Consider the following 21,477-nt stretch of genomic DNA (forward strand, 5'->3'; position numbering starts at 1 on the left):
TCTCTCTCTCTCTCTCTCTCTCTCAAATTTCTATTGTGAATAATCTGTCTGATTTGAAACGGGATTTCTACAGGTAACTTGGTTTTCAAATCTTAAAGATTGTTCTTGTTCATCTTCTACAGAATCCAACAAACTCCAATAGAACCGATGGTGTCACGCTGCACAAATTTTGGGACAACGTCTTATATTTCCATCAGCGGTTTCACAGATTATAGCGGTGGCGAGCGCCATTCTCATCTCCATATGTTGTTCTGGTTCTCAACGTCGGTTTTTCCGGTCTTCACTGACGATCTGCCTCTACAAAGTATTTTTTGATTATTTTTGATATTAGCAGCTTAAGCTGGAGAAACGTCGGTGTGTGTAAATTTATTTAGTAAATTAATTTTAGTAAATTCCAGAAAATTCAATCATTCACATAATTCTCATTGGCAAACATTGAAGGGTTTTGAACGATATCCTTATATTTTGGACTGCTGTTTCACTAATTTCCTGAAACTTCCAGAGAAAATAAAATAATCTTATATCCTAACATTAAAAGAAGCAAACTATAACTGAAACGTTAAAGATGAAATAATACTTGCTTTTCTCGCACTGTGATCCATAATACTTATTGGGACAATTACATGTGTCAAATGAGTTACTCCAACTTCCGTTCAAGCAAGGGTTCGTACAGATGAACCCAGAAAAACGAAAACAGTATCAAAACATTGGTTGTAAATGTATCAAAAATAAGATATTATTAAAGATATATTTTTCTTTTAGTATACCTTCTGAGTTATAGTCACACTAGTCGAATTTAAAAGTATAACTGAAAGAAATAAAGCTATTAGTAAGTTAGTTATGGAGAAAATGTTCTTTTATATCTCGTACAGCTGCCTAGTACCGCCTAGTAACGCTGCCTAATGATGCAGGGTTATTTTGAAATTGAAAATGGCTTACAGCCACGGAAGATGATGCCTCAAAATACTCGAAATAATAGGAGACATGAATATAAACATTAGGAATATAAATGACAACACAGAACAATACCTACACCTCTTATCCGCATATAACATAACCCCATCCATACAGTCGTATACACGAGAAGAGATAATCGGAAATACAACAACCTCATCCTGCATTGATCATATAAATATAAGGGCACCTCCAAACAGCCACACAGCAGCCGTCATAACATGCAAACTGGCAGACCATTATTTCACAGCATTACAGTAACACATTGAACCAGAACCCATAAAAATCACTGAGACTACAAAACAGTATTATAGCATTCTAAACGAAACAATAGGTACATGATGAAATCAGAAAAAAAGACTGGATGCAGATAGCATCTTTATATAATAATCTTAAACTTGCATTTAACAAAATATATAACAAAGCATCAACAAAAATAAAAATACGCCCCCAAACGAAATAAAATCCATCGATAACAGACAACATATTAACAGACATACAAAGAAAAGATGCCCTATGGAAACAACTTAAGAAGTCGCCGAACAATATCGCTTTAAAAGCTGAATACAAAAGAAAACAGAATATCCAAACAACACAGATTAGAAAGCCAAAAATAAACTATTACAGCAACAAATTAACAACAGCTCAGAATGATATAAAGGAAACCTATCACCTGATTAATGAAATGCTGGACAATATACACAGAACCACTGTCTCAGAAACAATAAAACACAGGTTTTGCCTGCGACCCCAAATCTCTCAAACAGTTGGCAAACAACTTTAATCAGCACTTCGTGAACTCTGTCCAAAAACTACAAGAGACAACCTTTCCTCACACAAACGAACATTCTCCACTAGGTCCACGAGCAACCCAGTCGATGTGGTTCCCCACAGTAACAAAAGAAGAACTATCACTGGCAATTCAACAAATTAACCCTAACAAAGGACCGGGATAGACGGAATCAGACCAAAAGACATCAAGAAACACTCAACCGACCTACTTCCAGTTATACAAAAACTGATAAATAAAATCTTCGAAACGGGACACATACCTGAAACACTGAAGACTGCATTAATCACACCCATACACAAACAGGGAAAAAGAAACATTATAAGTAATTACAGACCCATCGCCACTTTGCCTGTAATCAACCAAATTATGGAGCGCATTGTACATCAGAAACTTTCCACATACGTTGAAAAATTTCAAATCATACCCAAAACACAATATGGCTTTCAAAAAAATAAAGGAACAGCACACTCCTGGAAGATTTCACAGATCTAATAAACGCTGCATTGCATAAAAACAGAATAACATTAGTGGTATTCATTGACCTAACAAAAGCATTTGACACACTAACACACAAAACCTTGTTAACGAAACAAATGCATATCGGAATTGGAGGTCGTCTACTCCAGTGGTTTAAAGCATACATCAAAAACAGAAAGCACACCACACTACAGCAAAGAGGTAGATGTAACCTGTGGAGTACTGCAAGGAGCTGTTCTATCTCCCATTCTATTTAACATATACACACACGATATAAGCCACCTTCCCCTAAAAAGTATAATCTTCCAGTACGCAGATGCAAGCCATAGTATCCATTCACAACAACGCAAATATCGCTTACACAAATATGCAACACGACATCAATCAAATCACTAACTGGTTAACCGAAAACGGCATATATATATAAACCCTGGAAAAACAAAGCTAATGATATTCAAAAACCCCCAAACCCTGCCCATAGAAACTAAATATATCACTATCAAACATTCATCCTCCTATATACAAAGTGCAGAACCTAAAATCACAACCATCACACAGGTGAACACAACACACTACCTTGGACTTCACTTCGATGCTGATCAAAGTTGGAATAGCCATACGAAATACCTACATACCAAGCTCAGGATAATAGCAAGCAAACTATACAGATTAAAAGACATTGCTCCAACCCACATAAAAATACTAATCTATAAAGCATTATGTGAAAACATTTTAAGATATGCAATCACATCATACGTATTCTGCGCAGACTACAGACTTAACAGGCTACAATGGTTGCAAGATAAAATGATAAAACTGATATTCTGGGAACAACCCACTCTTATGCAGGAAACATGGACAAAACACAAAATATTTAAGGTGAAACACTTACGCCACTACACAGTCATGTTAAAACACTACTACAGCCCAACCTATAGAGTAACCAGAACAATATATCAAATCACAAGACCACAGTCAACAAACTACATAACATATAAGTACAACAATCAATACGGCAAAACCACCCGAAACTTCTACGTACCTGACATGATAAACAAACTGCCGTTCAAAGACAGAAACCTAGGGACATACAGAGAGCTGAAACAGGCACTATATAAATATTATAGCGAGAATGAAAATTAGAGCAATTCCTGTTTCTATCTCCCTCCCCATACCCGCCCGCCCGCCCGCCCGCCCGCCCGCACGCACGCATACACACACACACACACACACACATACACACACATACACAACCTATGACAAACCGCCCTCTCAGAAAAAAACATCACTACAAGAACACAAAGAAACAAACACACCATGTCTAAATCCAACCCTACTTGTAAAAAAAAATTAAAAAAAAAAATTTTTTTTTAAAAATATAAAAAATAAAAAAAGGAAAAAAAGGTTAAACTGTAATAGCAATTGAAGTCTTCCAAGCACGTACCAATAAACAGTAAATTCATCACCTGGCTTGCGACCAGTATAGAAACTTAACCATGAAACTACCACCAGCTATCATCTATTATCTTCCTCAGATAAACTCTGCTAAGCTTCCAGGAAGAAATCAGAAATGCCTCCCAAAGAAAGAAAGAATATAATACATTATACAGAAAAAAGTACTATTATTATTATTTAAAAATATTATTAACTTTCAAGTATCTGTTATTCACAATTGTAATGTATTATAATTATTACTGTATCTATGTATGTAATTTATCTGGGATATAATAAAATGTTTAAATGTGAAAAAAAATTATTTAATAATATTTTTTATATTTTTATATTTAATAATATATAATATATAATATTAAACGTGGCATAAAAATAATAATAAACCGCTGAAACCATAAAACACAGCTTCATTAAAGACGCAAAACCTATCCAACAAATAGCAAATGATATTAACCAATAATTTGCCGACTCCATCAAAGAACTGCACAGAAATATTCTCCCAATCACAAAACGTATTCCTCCTATTGAACCACAATCAAAACAGACATTACTGTTCCCAACCATAAAAGCAGAACTTCTCTCCGTAACTTATTATTAATACAGTTTTCAGAAAAATAAGTCAACAACATCTCTCTTGGAAGACTTTACGGACGTAATTAATACCGCCTTAGACAAAAACAAAATTGCCATGGTAGTCTTTATAGATCTAACTAAAGCATTCGATACACTTACACATCAAACCTTGTTAGAAAAGCTGAGGCATGTTGGAATAGATGGACCTCTGCACAGGTGGTTTACAAACTACCTTCAAAATGGAAAGCATATCTCACGTATCGGGTCAAACCGAAGTAGAGAGCTACCAGTAACCTGTGGGATGCCACAGGCAGCTGTACTCTCCCAACACTTTTCAATATTTACACGCACGATATTAATCAGCTACCTCTAAAAGGTAAGATATTTCAATGCGCAAACGATACAGCAATAATATCCATCCATAATAATGCAAGCATAGCCCAAACAAATATGCATCATGACATAAATCTGCTCATAGACTGGTTCACCAATACTCCATAAACCTAAACTCAGATAAGACAAAATTGATGATATTCAGAAATCCACTGACACGAGCAGATGATAACAAATATATAACCATCCAACATCCACACTCCAACATAAAAACACACAAAACAGCAAAACCACTACGATCACACAGGTTGAAACAATACGATACCTTGGAATTTACTTCGATGCAGATATGAACTGGAATAGCCACAAAAACTGTCTACAAAACAAACTCCCAACAATAACTAGCAAACTCTACCGGTTAAAAGATATTGTCACCACACGCCTAAAAACACTAATATACAAAGCACTATGCCAAAATATACTAAGATACGCGATAACAACGTATGCTTTCTGTGCGCCCTACAAACTAAATAGATTAATGTCGTTACATTACAAAACGATAAACTTGGTAATTTAGGAACCAATAGACAGTAACGTCTTTATGTACACTGCAATGTCAGAAAACAAAATACTCACAGCAAAACACTTGTTATTATGCAGCTTTGCTAAAACATTATTTCGATGCCAACTACAGAACAGTCAGAATACATAGCGTATAACAAGACCAGACAACTAATTATATACATATAAATACCATAATCACTAAGGAAATGTCACAGGAAGCTACTCCATCCCAGACAAGCTAAATAAATTACCTTTTGAACAGACGAACCCTAACAAAACTACTGAAAAGAGGCCTAAGGACATACTATGAACAAGAAACACACACTACATCCCATTTAAACTTAATGAAACACAATGTATTCTTCCAGGCTTCCAGTTCAGCGATGCATCAGGACATTCCAAATTATTGTGTGTGAGTGTGTGAATTTCTGAACCTACGGCTGTAGTGGAAATCAAAACTGTCAACATTAGCCTAATTCCCAACACAGCAAACAAACGAATAAATAATAACTAACCAGTGTCATTTTCAGATAAGCTTAACAAATATGCTTTGAGGATGAAAGCTGAGAAATTACATCTCAACCAAGAATAACAAAAAAAAAAGAAAGTAAGAAAAAAAAAGGATAGAATCTTGGGTAGAATCTTAATTGCTCTTTATCACCAGCCAAATTGTTGCTTGAATGATATCTTCTTTTGACTGTGTATCAATTATGTGTGTGAATAAAACGAACTGACCCATTATTATTATTACTTTAGTAATAATAATAATGGATCAGTTCGTTGATTTTTAATTGTTGTAATTAGTTCGATAGCTTCTTTAAAACTGCATCAAGGGGACCGCAACTATTGGAATGACTTCTTTGTGTTTAAGCTACAAACAGCCATCTTCGATTGCCAGATCTCGATATTTAGTAATTTTTTCCAGTTCTTTGTTGTTATCACTGGGTACAGCGATGCGATATCAATAATCCAAACCTATCGATGTATGTGTTCCAAATGCCGATCATTTTGTAATCGAAAGTCCCAGAGAATTTTTGCTGTTTCGTTTTCCAATACAATCTCTATTTTATGCTGCCACCAGTTATCAGATATAGGAAATCCATATTTTTTGCCTACATGCCAATGAACTATTTTGGCCACTTGATCATGGCGGTATTTATAATCCGTTTGAGCTATCTTGCTGCAGGCACTGATTAGATGTTCTACAGTCTGTATATATATTACATAAATGGCATTCCCAGAAAGAACAAAAAACAAGGTTTGCCAGGACCCGCACCAGTCATAGTTCATCTGACAAGCAAGTCCACAACAGACAATCAGATAAAAGTCACAAACTTCAAAGTCTATATAAATAAAAAGCTCGGAAGACATAGATAGGCTGCCAGAGTGAAACAAAGGACTCCAAATGAGTTCAGAAAGAAGACTTTAACACAACAAAAATAAATGTGAACCATCAGATAGATGTAATTACACCAGTATACAACAGCAATTGTACTTTCGACTGGCTTGATGTATGGAAACAACACACAGTACAAGCGAGAGGTCTCTCAATCTTGTATACTAACATCAGAAGTATCCGAAAACATTGATTATTGTTACAGGCTTATTTGAGGAATTACACCAGTGTTATTGATATATTGGTACTAACAGAAGTATCCATAACTAATTACGAAGCGACTGTTTTCCAAATTACAAGCTTCCAACAACATAGATCACGACGCCAAACAAAAAGTGGGGATGGAATATTAATATTTATCGACATAAATTAATAGCAAAAAAAACTGTCTATCAATTTGAGCATGCTGAAACCCTTTGCATGGAAATCACTAATACCACGAATAGACAGCATCCCATAATACTAAATGCAAATTACAGGCCACCAAACTTAAACATGATAAAATTCTTGCAGGAACTCAATTGTTGGCTTTCAGGCCAAGATATATACTCAACCGAATACTTAGTGATAATCGGCGACATAAACATAAATATTGAAAACGAAAACCAGAACAACACTGTACAATACCTAGACACGCTATCCATGTATAACCTAATACCAACAATAACATCGTGTACTGGAGAAGAAATATTGGGAAATATTATCACTGATTCCTGTCTAGATCATATAAACGTCCGAGCACCACCAAATAGTTACACTGCATCAGTCATAAAGTACAAAGTAGAAGATCATTACTTCCCTGCTCTAAACCTGCACACCAAGACAATATCCATGCAATGTCCCTCAGAAGAAAAGCGACAGAAAACAATAATGGACGAAGAAATAATCAACCAGGAAATAAGAAAAACAGAATGTGAACACCTGGCATGAGATTTAGCAGATATCTTATACAACAACATTAAACTCACAATGGAGGAAATATATAAGAAAGCTGCAAAAAAAAGTTAGAATTGGTTCACGAGCAACCCAAAATCATTGGATAACAAAAAACCTTAATCCTAGAAATACACAGAAAGGACGCTCAATGGAAAGAATTAAAGCGATATCCAAATAACACAGCTTTGAAAACTGAATATAAGATAACAAGGAATCGCCTTACAACACAAATCAGAAATGCAAAAAGAAGCTACTACAGAGACAAACTAACCTCCGCACAAAATAACATGAAACAAACCTGATCAGTGAAATGCTAGATTGTGTTCCCAACACCACTGCCTGGTGAAATCATGAAACACAGCTTCATGAAAGACGCAAAACCTATTCAACAACTAGTACATGACTTAACACTTTCATTGCCAAGCTGAAAATTGGAATTTAGTGTGGTGGGCAATTTTTTATTTTTATTTTTTTTATTTAGTTAGCGACGTCCACGCGATAACGCGTGATCGACCGTTTGGTGAGGTCTTGCATCGCGCGATATCGCGTGATTGGCAATGAACGTGTTAAACTAATACTTTTCAGTCTCCATCGAAATTTGCACAGATATTTCCCCAATCACAAAACGTGATTCTGCACTTGGATCACAATCAAAATAGACATTATGGTTCCCAACCATAAAAGAAGCAGAACTTCTCTCTGTAATACATCAAATCAAACCGAACAAAGGCCTAGGAATTGGTGGTATTAGACCTGAGGATATCAAGCAACATGCAACTAGCTTAGACCCTATCCTACTAAATTTAATAAATAAAATATTTAAAACAGGATAGATACTAAGTATGCTAAAGACCGCCATAATCACACCCATATAGAAGCGTGATAAAAGAAATTTAATCAGCAATTACAGACCCATAGCAACATTACCAATAATCAATCAAATTATGTAGCGAACAGTACTAAAGAAACTCATAGCATATATAAATAACTTTCACATTATCACCAAAACACAATACGGTTTTCAGAAAAATAAGGGAACAACATCTCTCTTGGAAGACTTAATTAATAGACGTAATTAATACCGAATTAGACAAAAACAAAATTGCCATGGTAGTCTTTATTGATCTAGCTAAAACATTTGATAGATTCACACATCAAATCTTGTTAGAAAAGCTGAGGCATTTTGGAATAGATGAGCCTCTGCAACGGTGGTTTACAAACTACCTTCAAAATAAAAAGCATATCACACGAATTGGGTCAAACCGAAGTAGAGAGCTACCAGTAACCTGTGGAGTGCCACAGGAAGCTGTTCTCTTCCCAACTCTATTCAACATTTACATGCACGATATTAATCAGCTACCTCTCAAAGGTAAGGTATGCCAATACGCAGAAGATACAGCTATAATATCCATCCATAATAACGCAAGCATAGTCCAAACAAGTATGCAACATGACAAAAATCTGCTCATAGACTGGCTCACCAAAAACTCCATGCACCTAAACTCAGATGTTTCTCAGTAATCACAATTAATGATATTCAGAAATCCATTAACTGGACAAGTTGATAACAAATATATAACCATCCAACATCCACTGTCCAACATAAAAATACACAGAACAGTAAAACCAATACGATCACTCAGGTTGAAACAATACAATACCTTGGAATTTACTTCGATGCAGATATGAATTGGAATAGCCACATAAACCATCTACACAACAAACTCCGAACAATAAGTGGCAAACGCTACAAGTTAAAAGACTTTATAGGCGTTACATAGTTCCCATACGCCTAAAACAGTAATATACAAAGCACTATGCCAAAATATACTAAGATACGCTATAATAACATATGCTTTCTGTGCACCCTACAAATTAAATAGATTAATGTCGTTACAGTACAAAATGATTAAACTGATCTTTTGGGAACAAAGAGACAATAACGACTTTATATACACTGCAATGTCAAAACACAAAATACTGACAGCAAAACATTTATGTAGCTATGCAGCTTTGCTAAAACATTATTTCGATGCCAACTACAGGAAAGTCAGAAATACATCCCGTATAACAAGACCTCAGACTACTAATTATATCACAGATAAATACAATAATGTCTTCAGAAAGGCCACACAAAACTTCTACATCCCAGACATGATAAACAAATTACCTTTTGAATACAGAAACCTTACGAACTACAATAGCCTGAAAAGAGCTCTAAGGACATACTACGAACAAGAAACACCCACCCAAAATACCATATAAACTTAGTGAAACACAGTGTGTGTGTGTGTGTGTGTGTGTGTGTGTGTGTGTGTGTGTGTGTGTGTGTGTGTGTGTGTGTGTGTGTGTGCGTGCGTGCGTGCACGGGTGGCGTGCGCGAATTTCCCAATCAACAGCTGCAGTGTAAATCAAACTAATAAACATAGGTTTGATTTTTCGAAACTTCCCAACACAGCAAACAAACCAATAAATAATAACCAACTGTTGTCATCCTCAGATTAGCTTACAAATAAGCTTCGCGGATGAAAGCTGAGAAATTAGATCTCATCTAAGATTTAAAAAATAAAAAATAATTAAATAAAATAAAAAATAATCTAAACCCATATATCACATTTATTTTAGTGCTGTAGTTACAGCACTTAAATAATTGTAAATATATATATAACTAATTGTTAAATGAACAAATGCTGTATTATTATTATTATTATTATTATTATTATTATTATTATTATTAACAGGGGGGAAAGAAAAGAAAGAAAACAAAAACCTGTATGAATTTCATTAAAAATAAATAAATAAAAATAAACAGAAGTAAACCTGTTGTAAATAGGTAATCTTATGTTGTAAATATGTAATCACAATATTAACCATCATTTTAATTTAAAAAAATGATTGAATTTTTTTTAAAGAAAAATATATAATCAAGTATGTATCATATGTAACCAAATGCATGTAATGCATGTATTATATGTAAAAAAAAATATTAAGAGAGACCTCCGGGGAGTCAGAATTATCATGAATTATATTGTAAATGGTATAATTAAAACTAAATCACTTAAAAAATTATTATTATTATTATTTTAGGATCAGGAATACATGGAATCTGTCCAAAATACATCCAAAGACACTCTGTCCTGTTATACTAAAACTGCTAAATAAAATCTTCGAAACGGAGCACATTCCTGAAACACTAAAGACTGCATTAAACACTCCTATACATAAACATGGAAAAAAACATTATAAGCAATTACAGAGTCACTGCCACGTTGTTAGTAATCAAAGAAATCATGGAGAGCATTATGTATCGCAAACTCGCCACAAACTAAAAATTTCACCATTCTCCTAAAAATATGATTTTCAAAAACAGAAAGGAACAGTCCTGGAAGATTTCACAGACCTAATAAACGTTACATTACATAAAAAGAGAATAGTATTAGTCGTATGTATTGATATCTAATAGCGTTTGATACACTAACACACAAAATCTTGTTGAAGAAACTAACACACATCGGAATCGGAAGTCGTCTACTTCAGTGGTTCTAAGCATACATGAAAACAGAAAGCACATAAGGCGTATAGGATCAGCACACGGCAAAGAGCCATCGGCTCTTTGCCGTGCCCTTCCCCCCCCCCCCCCTCTGCGGACATGGGCGTCCGCAGAGGGGGGGAGGAAGGGCACTTTCCCCCGGGAATTACTTGTGAAAAAAAATCCAAAAAATTAAATAATTAAATATAACTTTATTGATGTAATTATTTGACTCCAAGCTTTGCTTCCTCTCACCCTGAAACATTATCTACGGACGACCATGCCGGAGGAGTAGCACAAGGAACTGCTTTTTCTCCCATTCTGTTTAACACATACACACAAAGCATTAGCCAATTTCTCCTAAAAAGCAATAGAAGACGATACAGTCGTAGTGTCCATTCACAACGACGTAAACACAGCTTATACAAATATACAACGCGAGTTCAATCTGATTACCAACTGGCTAACTGAAAACGGCATAAAAACAGACTACACTTCGATGCAGATCAAATACAAATTTACTATACAACAAACTCAGGATAATAGCAAGCGAACTATATCGATTAATTGATATTGCTCCGAGACCCACAGAAATACTAATCTATAAAGCATTATGTGAAAACATTTTACGATACATAAATACATCGTACGCATTCTGCGCAGACTACAAACCTAACAGATTACAATCGAACTAACTAATATGCTTAGTTAGTTAGTTAGTTCATACTTATAAGGGCAGCAAGAACAGGACACAAAATATTTAAAGTGAAACACCTATGACACTACACAATCATGCTAAAACATAACTTCAGCCCAATCTGCAGAGTAACCAGAACAATATACGAGATAACAAGACTACAATCAACAAGCTACTGACAGATGAATACAATAATCACTACGGCAAAGCCATCAGAAGCATGTAATCAACAAACTGGCATTCGCTGAGAAAAACCTACGAAGTTACAGAGAGCTGATACCGATCCTATGTAGATGATATAGAGGGCAAAAGTAAGACAGCAATTACTTAAACAAAACTATTAAGAATTCTCTCAGAAACCAATACAATGACTATCTCTGTATCTCACCCTGCCTGTCTATAAACTATATGTGATCATTCTAGCTTAAGCTGGTGAAATATCGGTGTGTAAATTTAATTAATAAATTTGAAACAATTCACTGAATCACATCATAATTTTCATGGGCAAACATTCAATGGTATTTGAATGATATCCTTATACCCGTATTTTGTCTGGAAGTTTCCTAAAATTTCAAGACAAAATGAGATAATCATATATTCTAACATTAAAAGAAATAAAATTTAACTGAAATGGTAAAAGATGAAATAGTACTTGCTTTTCTCGCACTGCGATCCATAATATTCATCTGGGCATATACATATGTCCTGTGTGAAACACCAACCTCCATTCAAGCAAGGGTTCGTACAGTTGAACTCTGCAAAAAGAAAACTCATATTAAAATGTGGTTGCGAAAATTATCGCAAATCACGTCATTAAAATGTTTTCCTCCCATATCCTATGAGAGGAAAACATCCCTAAACGATCTGTAAATCATTTAAGTTACTAAACTGACTCTGATGTTCAATTTCAATGATTAAAATTTTTTTCATCGGCGAAAGGACAATTTCTAAACTTACCAGGACTTTCAGTCGTAGCATTGATGGAAACGATACAAAAGAAAATTATAAAGACACATCTGAGCACGTGATTAAACATCTTCAAACTGAAAATACCGGATTACAAGAGATGCACTGAAATAAAACAAGAATAGGTATTGTTTTTAACATAACGGGAACAATTATTATTCGCATATATTTAAAAATAATTAGAAATGGTTATTAACTATCTCTCGCTAAAGTTATATGATGACCGTCAATAACTCCATTTTTCTTGGTAATTCTTTTACATTTTCGTCTGAATCATTTTTGCGATTATTTCCATTTGTGGACGAAGAACTAATCTACTTTCTAATATTATCTATCTATCCAGGTGATTCTAGGTCATTCCCGATGTCTTTGACAAGAGGTGAAGCCCTCTAGTGCTAATTTATTTAAGTTATCTGATCTATCTACGCGGCCCAACCACAGGAATTGTTTACAACTATCTTAGTGATGATTTTTCTTGTGTTCTGGCAATGGAGCAGACTTTCCTTCTAACCTTCGTCATTTGTTATGTGTGCCCCATATGGTATCTTCAAAAGGTTTCTGTAGCCCTTATCTCGAACGCCAACAATGTTTTTTTAATTTTCCTATAGTAAGACAGAGTTGACAAGGGTATCGAGGACACAGAGTTTCGTAGCTAAATGTATTTTATTGTCCTTCCCAAGTGGCTATGACTTCTGAAGGGCAAACAGTTGCTTTAGCAAGCGTGCTTTAATGTGATGTTTAGACAGACCATCTCTGTGGTGTACGCTTCCCAAGTAGGTGAATCTTTCTACTTCGTCCAATTTTTCAACATTAATTGATTTTTATAGAGTTATTGCTTGAATAGATCCTTTTTTATTTATGAATGCTGATCTTGAATCTATAACCGTTAATACCTTAGAAACTCTGTTTGTTAATTCTTGCAAGTGATGTTCATTCCTACTATTATGTTAATGTCAATATCATTGGAGTATTACTGATTTCTTTTTATTCTACCACCAACTATAATTTCCATACTACTACTTTCCAAGGCTAAGTTTATTATATATTCCAAATAAAGGTTAAAAAGAATCGGCGAAAGTATGCAATCTTGATGCACAACTCTTTCCATTTTGAAAGGCTTGCTGTAGTTACCTTCATTTCTATTCACATTTCTGAGGAACAGTAAAGAGTTTTAATTAGGCGGACTATTTTATTATCTATTCCATATTGGCTCAGTGTTCCACACAATGCCTAATGCCATACTGAATCAAACACCTTCTGTATATCTATAAACATGACAGTATTTTATTATGTTCGCTATATTTTTCTACAGTGAGATGAACTGTAAATAAGTGATAAATTGTACTCCTGTTTGTACGGAATCCTGCTTGATTCTCTGAATGTACTCTTTATATTTCTAATTTTTAATCCTGCTTGATTCTCTGAATGAACACTTTATATTTCTAATTTTTATTCCTGCTTGAGTCTCTGAATGTACACTTTATATTTTGCTCTCAATCTTTCACGTTTATTAGGCCTAGTGGCGGATTACGTTCGTATTAGGCATAGCCTATTACGATTCGAAACTCCGGCCGCTTCGAGGTTAAGGTGGTTTGCCCTATGCCTTCTCCTCTCAATCATAGAGAGGAGGATTATATTGAGATTACAATACTGGTGGTAATTGAGTGTTCTCAGCTATGAGATAAACATTAAGAATTATCGGTTTTTAAAGAATATATCGGAGTTACTTCTTTTCTATGTTAATGTTAAGATTTGATTTCAATTATTGTCAAACTCTAGTAATCATTACTGCTAAAACTTTAGTATTAATGACTATTCCTCGAAGACTTGCATTACATTTCCGTGATTGGTGCATTGCCGCAAACAGAGTGGTGCATTGGAGTCAAGAACAATAGGAAGGATGTGAGGAATTTTTACCATGTTATGGTGCACATCGGTAGCAGTCAATCACGTAATCCTTATCAAAATAGTCCTGGGATAAATAAATGGTATATACTCATTTATAATCTCACTGCGAGGGTGAAGGGTTCAGGAAGGACCCTGAAAAGATTCATACCATTAATGAGGTGTCCATTCTGCGAATAGAAGATTATGAGTTGGGAGAACTTGATTGAAGACAGGTTCACCCATCCCAGATTAGAGTCGAACTTTAGATTTACATCCCATTCAATACCCGAATCCATCAAAAGTCTGAAAACGTCATATCTTCAATACCAAAAATCGATTCAAAATGACTCGGTGGACGTTTGACTCCAACCTCGAGTGCATCATGTAAGATTCGAATCTCTTCTAAAAAAAATCTGCGTTGCAGAATTTTTTATAAGATTCCTCTCACTTTCACATGAAAGAGACAAGGATGTACATGAAAACGGAGAATTACTCCCCGAGGACACTACAATTAAACCAACACCGTTTGTTGGCAGTAAATCAAAATTCTCAGTCGCCAATTATGATGAATGTAACAAGTGGATTGAATGATATTCAGATTGCATCTACCCAGTTGTGTTTTCTGATGTCGTTCTGATTAAAGTAATTTAAAAGTAGACGTAGTGCACAAGTTGAAACATAATAGAAAACGATAGTATTTAAATATTATTGAAGATTTAAAAATGTAGGAATTGGGTATGCAAATTCTCCATTTTTCCGATGTTGATTAGGTGGCGTAGTTAAGGAGTTAATAAGAATTTTTGTGCGTTTATTTATTTATAAATTCGGGTTCCTAGAAGCACAAAATTGTTAACTGCTTCCATTTTCTCCTCATCTACTTGAAAATCATTAAGTTCACATGTTGCGATAACGTTTGTCTTTTTGAGGTTAAGTTTAAGACCATATTTAGCACTTTCTTCTTTAGCTTTCATAATAAGTTCCTCCAAATCTTCTTTGCATTCTGCTATCAAGGTGGTATCATCTGCATAGCTCAAATTCTTAACATTTCTTCCACCAATTTTAATTCCAACCGAAGACTCCTCCAGCCCTGCCATTCTTAAAATGTATTCGCTGTACAAGTTCAGTTACCGAGATTAAATACATCCTTGTCGCACCCCTTTACCTATAGTTAAATAGTCAGTTTCGCCAAAATCTGTTAGGACAGTAGCTTCTTGTTCATAATAAAGATTCCCCATAAATGCTCTGGGACTCTCATTGCTCTTAACAGATTCCACAGTTTCACATGATCTACAGAATCAAAAGCCTTGCTATAGTCAAGGAAACAAAGGTAGATATTCCTGTGCACTTTCTATTATCCATCTCACTTTGGCGATTTGATCTCTTGTTCCTCTGTCTCTTTCGAAATCCTTCCTGTTCATCTGGCATTTATATCTTCATGAATGGTTCCAGTCTTCTTTTCTGAATGATTGTAAGACTTTACTTGCATGAGAAAATATTTCTATAATTTTCAGCCACTACTGTCTTGCTTCGCCTTTCTTCAATAAAGGTATATAAACTGATTTTTTCCATTCCCTAGGCGATGTAGTTGTGATACAAATTTGCCGATATAGAGCTGTTAAAATTTTAACTGCCTCTTCTCCCAAGGCTTTGAGCAGCTCAATTGGTATTCCATCTCCTCCTGGTGCTTTCTTACTGAATAGCTGTTGCAGTGTCCACATCACTTCACTCTCCAGTGGTACTGGCTCCTATGTATAATCCCGCTGTTCAAATTTCTCAGTAATTTTGGAGTCCTTTTTGTGTAAAGGGCTTCTGTATACTCTTTCCTTCTTTCTTTGATGTCTGCAGCTTCTGTAGGATATCCTTTGTGTTTACTTTTCAATATTGTCACCTTGGCACTAAACTTCCCTGTTAGTTCTCTGATCTTTTTGAAAAGATTTGTTGTTTTTCTTTTCTTGTTTTGGTTTTCTATTTGTTGGCATTCCTGGTTAAAGTATTTTTCCTTGTCTCTTCTGGTTTGTCGTTGAAACTCTGGATTCAAATGCCGTTCTTCCTGCAAATTTCCTTCATTTTCCTCCTTTCCTAAGCAGTTTTGATAGCATTTTCTGACAGCCATTTGGACTTCTTAAAAACTGTTGGAATATTCTTCTTTGCTTCTGTTTTAATTATATCTCTAATCTATTCCCATAGTTCATTTGGTTCTTTTTCACAGAAGTTGAGTGTGTTGAATCTGTTCTGTATATTAATATTGTATTCAGCTGGTATGTTTCCAAGATCATATCTGATCGACATTTGTGTTGTTTATTTTATTTTATTACATTGATATTTACTTTTTAAAGTCTTCTTGTAAATGACGTTAGCAGGTGTTTCCTTCCAGTTATACATGTTGATCACTCTCCTCACACAGAATATATATATATAACTGAGCAAGGAGAAATATTCCAGCTACGTAGCCTATCAGAGTGACTGTAAGTTATCAGAGGAATGGTAAGGAGTAAAAAATAACCTTTCAATTTGCAATCTGATATCTGAATCTTCAACATAAAACACAATTCTCGACTTTTTCGTCTCATAGGTGGCATTTGTGCGTATGTTCGGTTTGTGTGATAGAGAGAGAGAGAGAGAGAGAGAGAGAGAGAGAGAGAGAGAGAGAGAGAGAGCATATGCGATTTACTGCCTTAATCCCTATAATTAAAGAAGTTAAACTGATGGTAAGATGCTCTACATACATTTTTAACAAAAGTCCTCTCAAGTAACTGATCGTTCAAAGTCGTTACTATTTAATGAGTACGGTGGATATTAGCAAACTTTTTCAGAAAGAAAATATTCCAATATTTGCTATTTTCAAGGTTGTTGTAACAGCGTGACACTGATAATACGAATGAGAAAAAATCACTCCAACGCCATCTGTCTCATGAGTCATGCATTCAAGAGCTATAAGATTCTGCTAACTCTACATGATAAGAATTGCTTTTGCAAGAATGTCATTGTTTTATTCGTGAGACCCCCCTCCCAACACACATAAAAAATTGTCAACATATACATCAGTACTATAGGCTGGCTAAGGATTTTTTTTATCTTTCTTATTATTTTTAAAAAATTTTTATTTTAGCTGAAATTAGAAGCACAAAGCAAGTTTAGATGTGTATTGTTTCTTTCACAGTGTCTCGTTTAAAAAGCAAAGTTTTGCAATATGTTATTTAGTACACAGATCAAACATTGTATTGTATATTCATGCAAATTTTAGAAGAGTTTAGAAATAGATAGATCAGAAAGTTATTAACAACATCAGCATTCATTTAAAAATGTACAAACGGGAATAGTCTATAGTGAGATAATCATTTGGCCAGAATTGCATTCCTTATTTTCTGTGAAATCAAAATGATTTCACAGAAGATAAGGATCTAGAAAATTCGATGCAATTCGAGTGCATTAAGCGATTGCAATATCACAGCAGATTCACTCAGAATTTTGACAGATAATAGATCAGTTTATTGGAATCGATTGCTGACTAAGATATGTAAAGTCATGATTAGATTTAAGTATCAGAATGTAATCATCTGTGATAACACACGACAGGAATTACGGGTGATAGTCTTTTATCTTCATATTTCCAGCAAAGCATAGAGATACATTTGTCTGATGATTTCAATGTTAGCATGAAGAAACAAAGAGAAATTAGAAATATATTTTCTAGAGAAATGATATAACTGTTTTTATAGTAAGAAAATTGGCAAACTGGAAAATTGGAATACTTCGAAAAATTTGAGTGTAAAATGGAAGATATTTAATTTTCCAGTCGGTTGAGATTTCCTTGAGCTTTTCCAATGCATGAGAAATGGAGGCTTGTCGAATGATGGGGAAGAACTCGATCTCTTGTCTTCTGCTAAACTATAAACAGGTTTTGAGGTCAGCCATAAAAAAGGTCCTTCGGTGATCTATAGAAGAAAGCGAAGGGGTTACACAGCGAATCCCTGAGGCATTTCTGCATTGTTTGAGAATTTCACATTTGAAAAAGTATTGTATAACACGTACACATTTCGCAAATCGTTTATAAGGAGAATCATATATCTGAAGTGCGCAGCATATTTATTAAAAGGGGATAAAAACAGCAGCTAAGGATGCCAAAATGGTACTAATTTGTGTACAATTATTCAATTATATTCAATAATACGATTACACATTGTATATCCACAAATCTATCGAAATCGTGTTTCTCTATTTAGTCTGGCGATCCTAAAGAAGCTGAAAGGTACTAAAGAAAATAGGGAACAACGGAGATGTGCCTGCAAAGAATTGCTGGGTTGTTACGTAGTATGGCTGATTTTCGTGGTGCAGAAACGAAGTTCAGGGGAACCATTTATGACGTCATTTCCAAATAGTTATTTTAAATTATGAATTATCCAATTTCAATATGATGCAAATTTGAATATGCGTGCGTGCACACCCACGCTGCTTTCAATCACCTGTTCTGTAATGAACTGGACTTCTTTCTGATCATCATCATACGCTCATAAAAGTTTATAAATAAGGCTATCTGGATAGCATTGTCACATGAGCCGAACTGTCGAATTATTTCTGACAACTTTAATTGCTTTTCTGTCATGTATGTTTTATGAATGCATCGAATTAATTAAGTAATTGTTTGCATTCTAAAACAAATGACCAACATTGAGTTGAGCACACTTTTTCAATAAAAGGTTAAGTTCCGCCAAATAGACTTATCACACTTCCACCTGAACATACAGTATTACCGTCTTAAAATTGGACACCAATCCAATTGCCCCATTGTCATAAGAAATCATATTAAATTCACGATTAAAGGATTTACGAATGAAAACCTTTCGGATTGAATTTTCTCTCTCATTACGTAATGAAAAGAATGAAAAATAATAATATACCTCGAAGTTTGTAATATTTTTTGCAATATATAATGAAATTCTCAACTATCTTCCTTTTATAGGGAGTTTAATTCAAATATTTTAGTACACCACTTGATTTATTCTACTAAAATTATACAATAAGTAAAGTAATAGTAATAAAACAATTTCTTCATCATTTATCATAAGCTCGACCTAAAATAGGAGGAAACCTACGCACAGTATTTTAAGGGATGCAATGAACCAGCGAGATCTTCTGACTTAATATTCAATACTGACTTTCTCGTGACCCGCATTGTTAGTAGGGTGGGACAGGCTTGAATGGACATTTGGAGTTTAGCCATTCACACTGTATTTATTTTTTTGGATACAACTAAAAGACAATGATGATACAACAAGCAAATAGTAATGCCGACTGGGATATCAACACGATCCCACTGTATCCAGAAAGAAACTAGGACGAACATTGGAAAAATCTGTGGGAACATATTTGAATTCGACATTAGCAGAATTCAACAAATATCGACATCAACATAAGAAGTATCTGAAGAAAGAGAAATCGATCTGGCAGAAGAATTATAAAATTAACATTGACAAAACTAGTATTACCGAACAAAGGTGAAAAACATTTAGATTCTTCTAATTGCCAGCTATAAGATGTTATATTCAGGTAAAGGAAGTCAGCACCAACCCAAAGATAATGGTAGTCTAATTCAAGTGCTTTGATGTATAAGTATCTGTATTTAAGTGATGTAGATCTAGAAAAGTTATATGTCAAAGTGCTCAAGAGAGGATGTCCAAAATGCAACTTGATGTTAAATCAGGTGTAACACCAGGGAACAAATGATCTCCATTGTTATTCGTCTGTCTGAATCACATTATGAAGAAAAGTAGCATTAGGCTTCGTATAAACTTTGGAGACGATAATCTCAGCTCTTTACTTTATGCCAATGACGTTATAATTTTAAATAAGCTCAGCATAAATCTACAGGATTCCTTAACGAACGTGAATAACTGATGTGAACACATTCGCATAAAACTCAGAAATAAAAAGACAGATACGATGAAAATAGACAGAAACACTAAAAACATCAACTGCATTTGGGAATCTATAAGAGAAGTAAAACATGTCGGTTATTTTGTCGTATATTTTAGTGAAAGGGAAAAATTAAATATAAAAATAGATAACAGAATTAAGAAGGCCTCGCCTACTCAGTATATGGAAATAAAAGGTGTTACCTTAATTGGCGCATCTGCGAACTGGGTTAGAAACAAAGCACGTGATTAAAGAACAGATACCACGAGTATGAGTTTCTGATAAAAAATAATGGAGGAATCAGATGGCCTCCATGGCAGACTCGTATAAAATTGAGATATTAGAAAGAATTTGACGCTGCTAGAATTTAAGAATGTTTGCGCTGAACACATATAAAATACGAACATTTTGTTTACTACCATTATAGTTTCCTGTATACTCCTTATACCCTTGTATACCTTAAAGGTACTTATAAAATTTTTGATGATGTTGGTGGTGATTTAAATACAGTAGCTGCTGTAGTAACATCAGCCACAGCTACCCTTTCGCAGTCGAGAACCTTTCACTTTTTATATTTTAATTTTCTATTCCCAAATTAAATTTAATAATTACCGTATTTTATTAATTAGTTATAAATGTATTAATTCATTACTTACCAATTTTCTTTTATTTTTTCCCCTGCTTTTCAAATGTTAAACCGTAGTAAGAATCCTAGAAAGAGCGAGAGAGATGACACAAAGCCAAGTGAACTGTCATCTGTGTACGCCCCTTAGAAATAATACACAAGTGGCTTATCACCGGTAAAGAGAGCAAACTTCAGGTGACAGTTGTAATACTATGATAAAACTGTGACGTAATCAGTGTAGATATATTGCACCCTATTCCCCCCACTTATTGGTGTCGAAAAGATAAATATAAAATGTATTTATAAAATTGTGTCACAATATTTATTAAATAATTTTTAATAATAATTAATTCAAGCAAATTAAACAATTCATTTCTATCTT

The 21,477-nt window shown here is 34.5% G+C and overlaps 1 protein-coding gene across 1 annotated transcript in view; it reads right to left on the reverse strand.

Moving 5' to 3' along the window:
- LOC150103543 (uncharacterized) overlaps window positions 1–21,259 on the reverse strand; it is a 40,555-nt gene extending 19,296 nt beyond the window's left edge. Inside the window, exons 1-4 of the mRNA XM_090397931.1 lie at window positions 21,127–21,259; window positions 12,662–12,775; window positions 12,375–12,459; window positions 582–595 (exon numbers count right to left, since the gene is read on the reverse strand). Coding sequence (XP_090254057.1) covers window positions 582–595; window positions 12,375–12,459; window positions 12,662–12,740 — 178 coding nt within the window. The 5' untranslated portion in view covers window positions 12,741–12,775; window positions 21,127–21,259. The remainder of the gene's footprint in view (window positions 1–581; window positions 596–12,374; window positions 12,460–12,661; window positions 12,776–21,126) is intronic.
- Between the last annotated feature and the right edge of the window lie 218 nt (window positions 21,260–21,477).

This window comes from Typopeltis vanoorti, chromosome 9 (assembly GCF_054136105.1).
Source record: "Typopeltis vanoorti isolate ZY-2024b chromosome 9, IOZ_Tvanoo_1.0, whole genome shotgun sequence".
Lineage (NCBI taxonomy): Eukaryota > Metazoa > Arthropoda > Arachnida > Uropygi > Thelyphonidae > Typopeltis > Typopeltis vanoorti.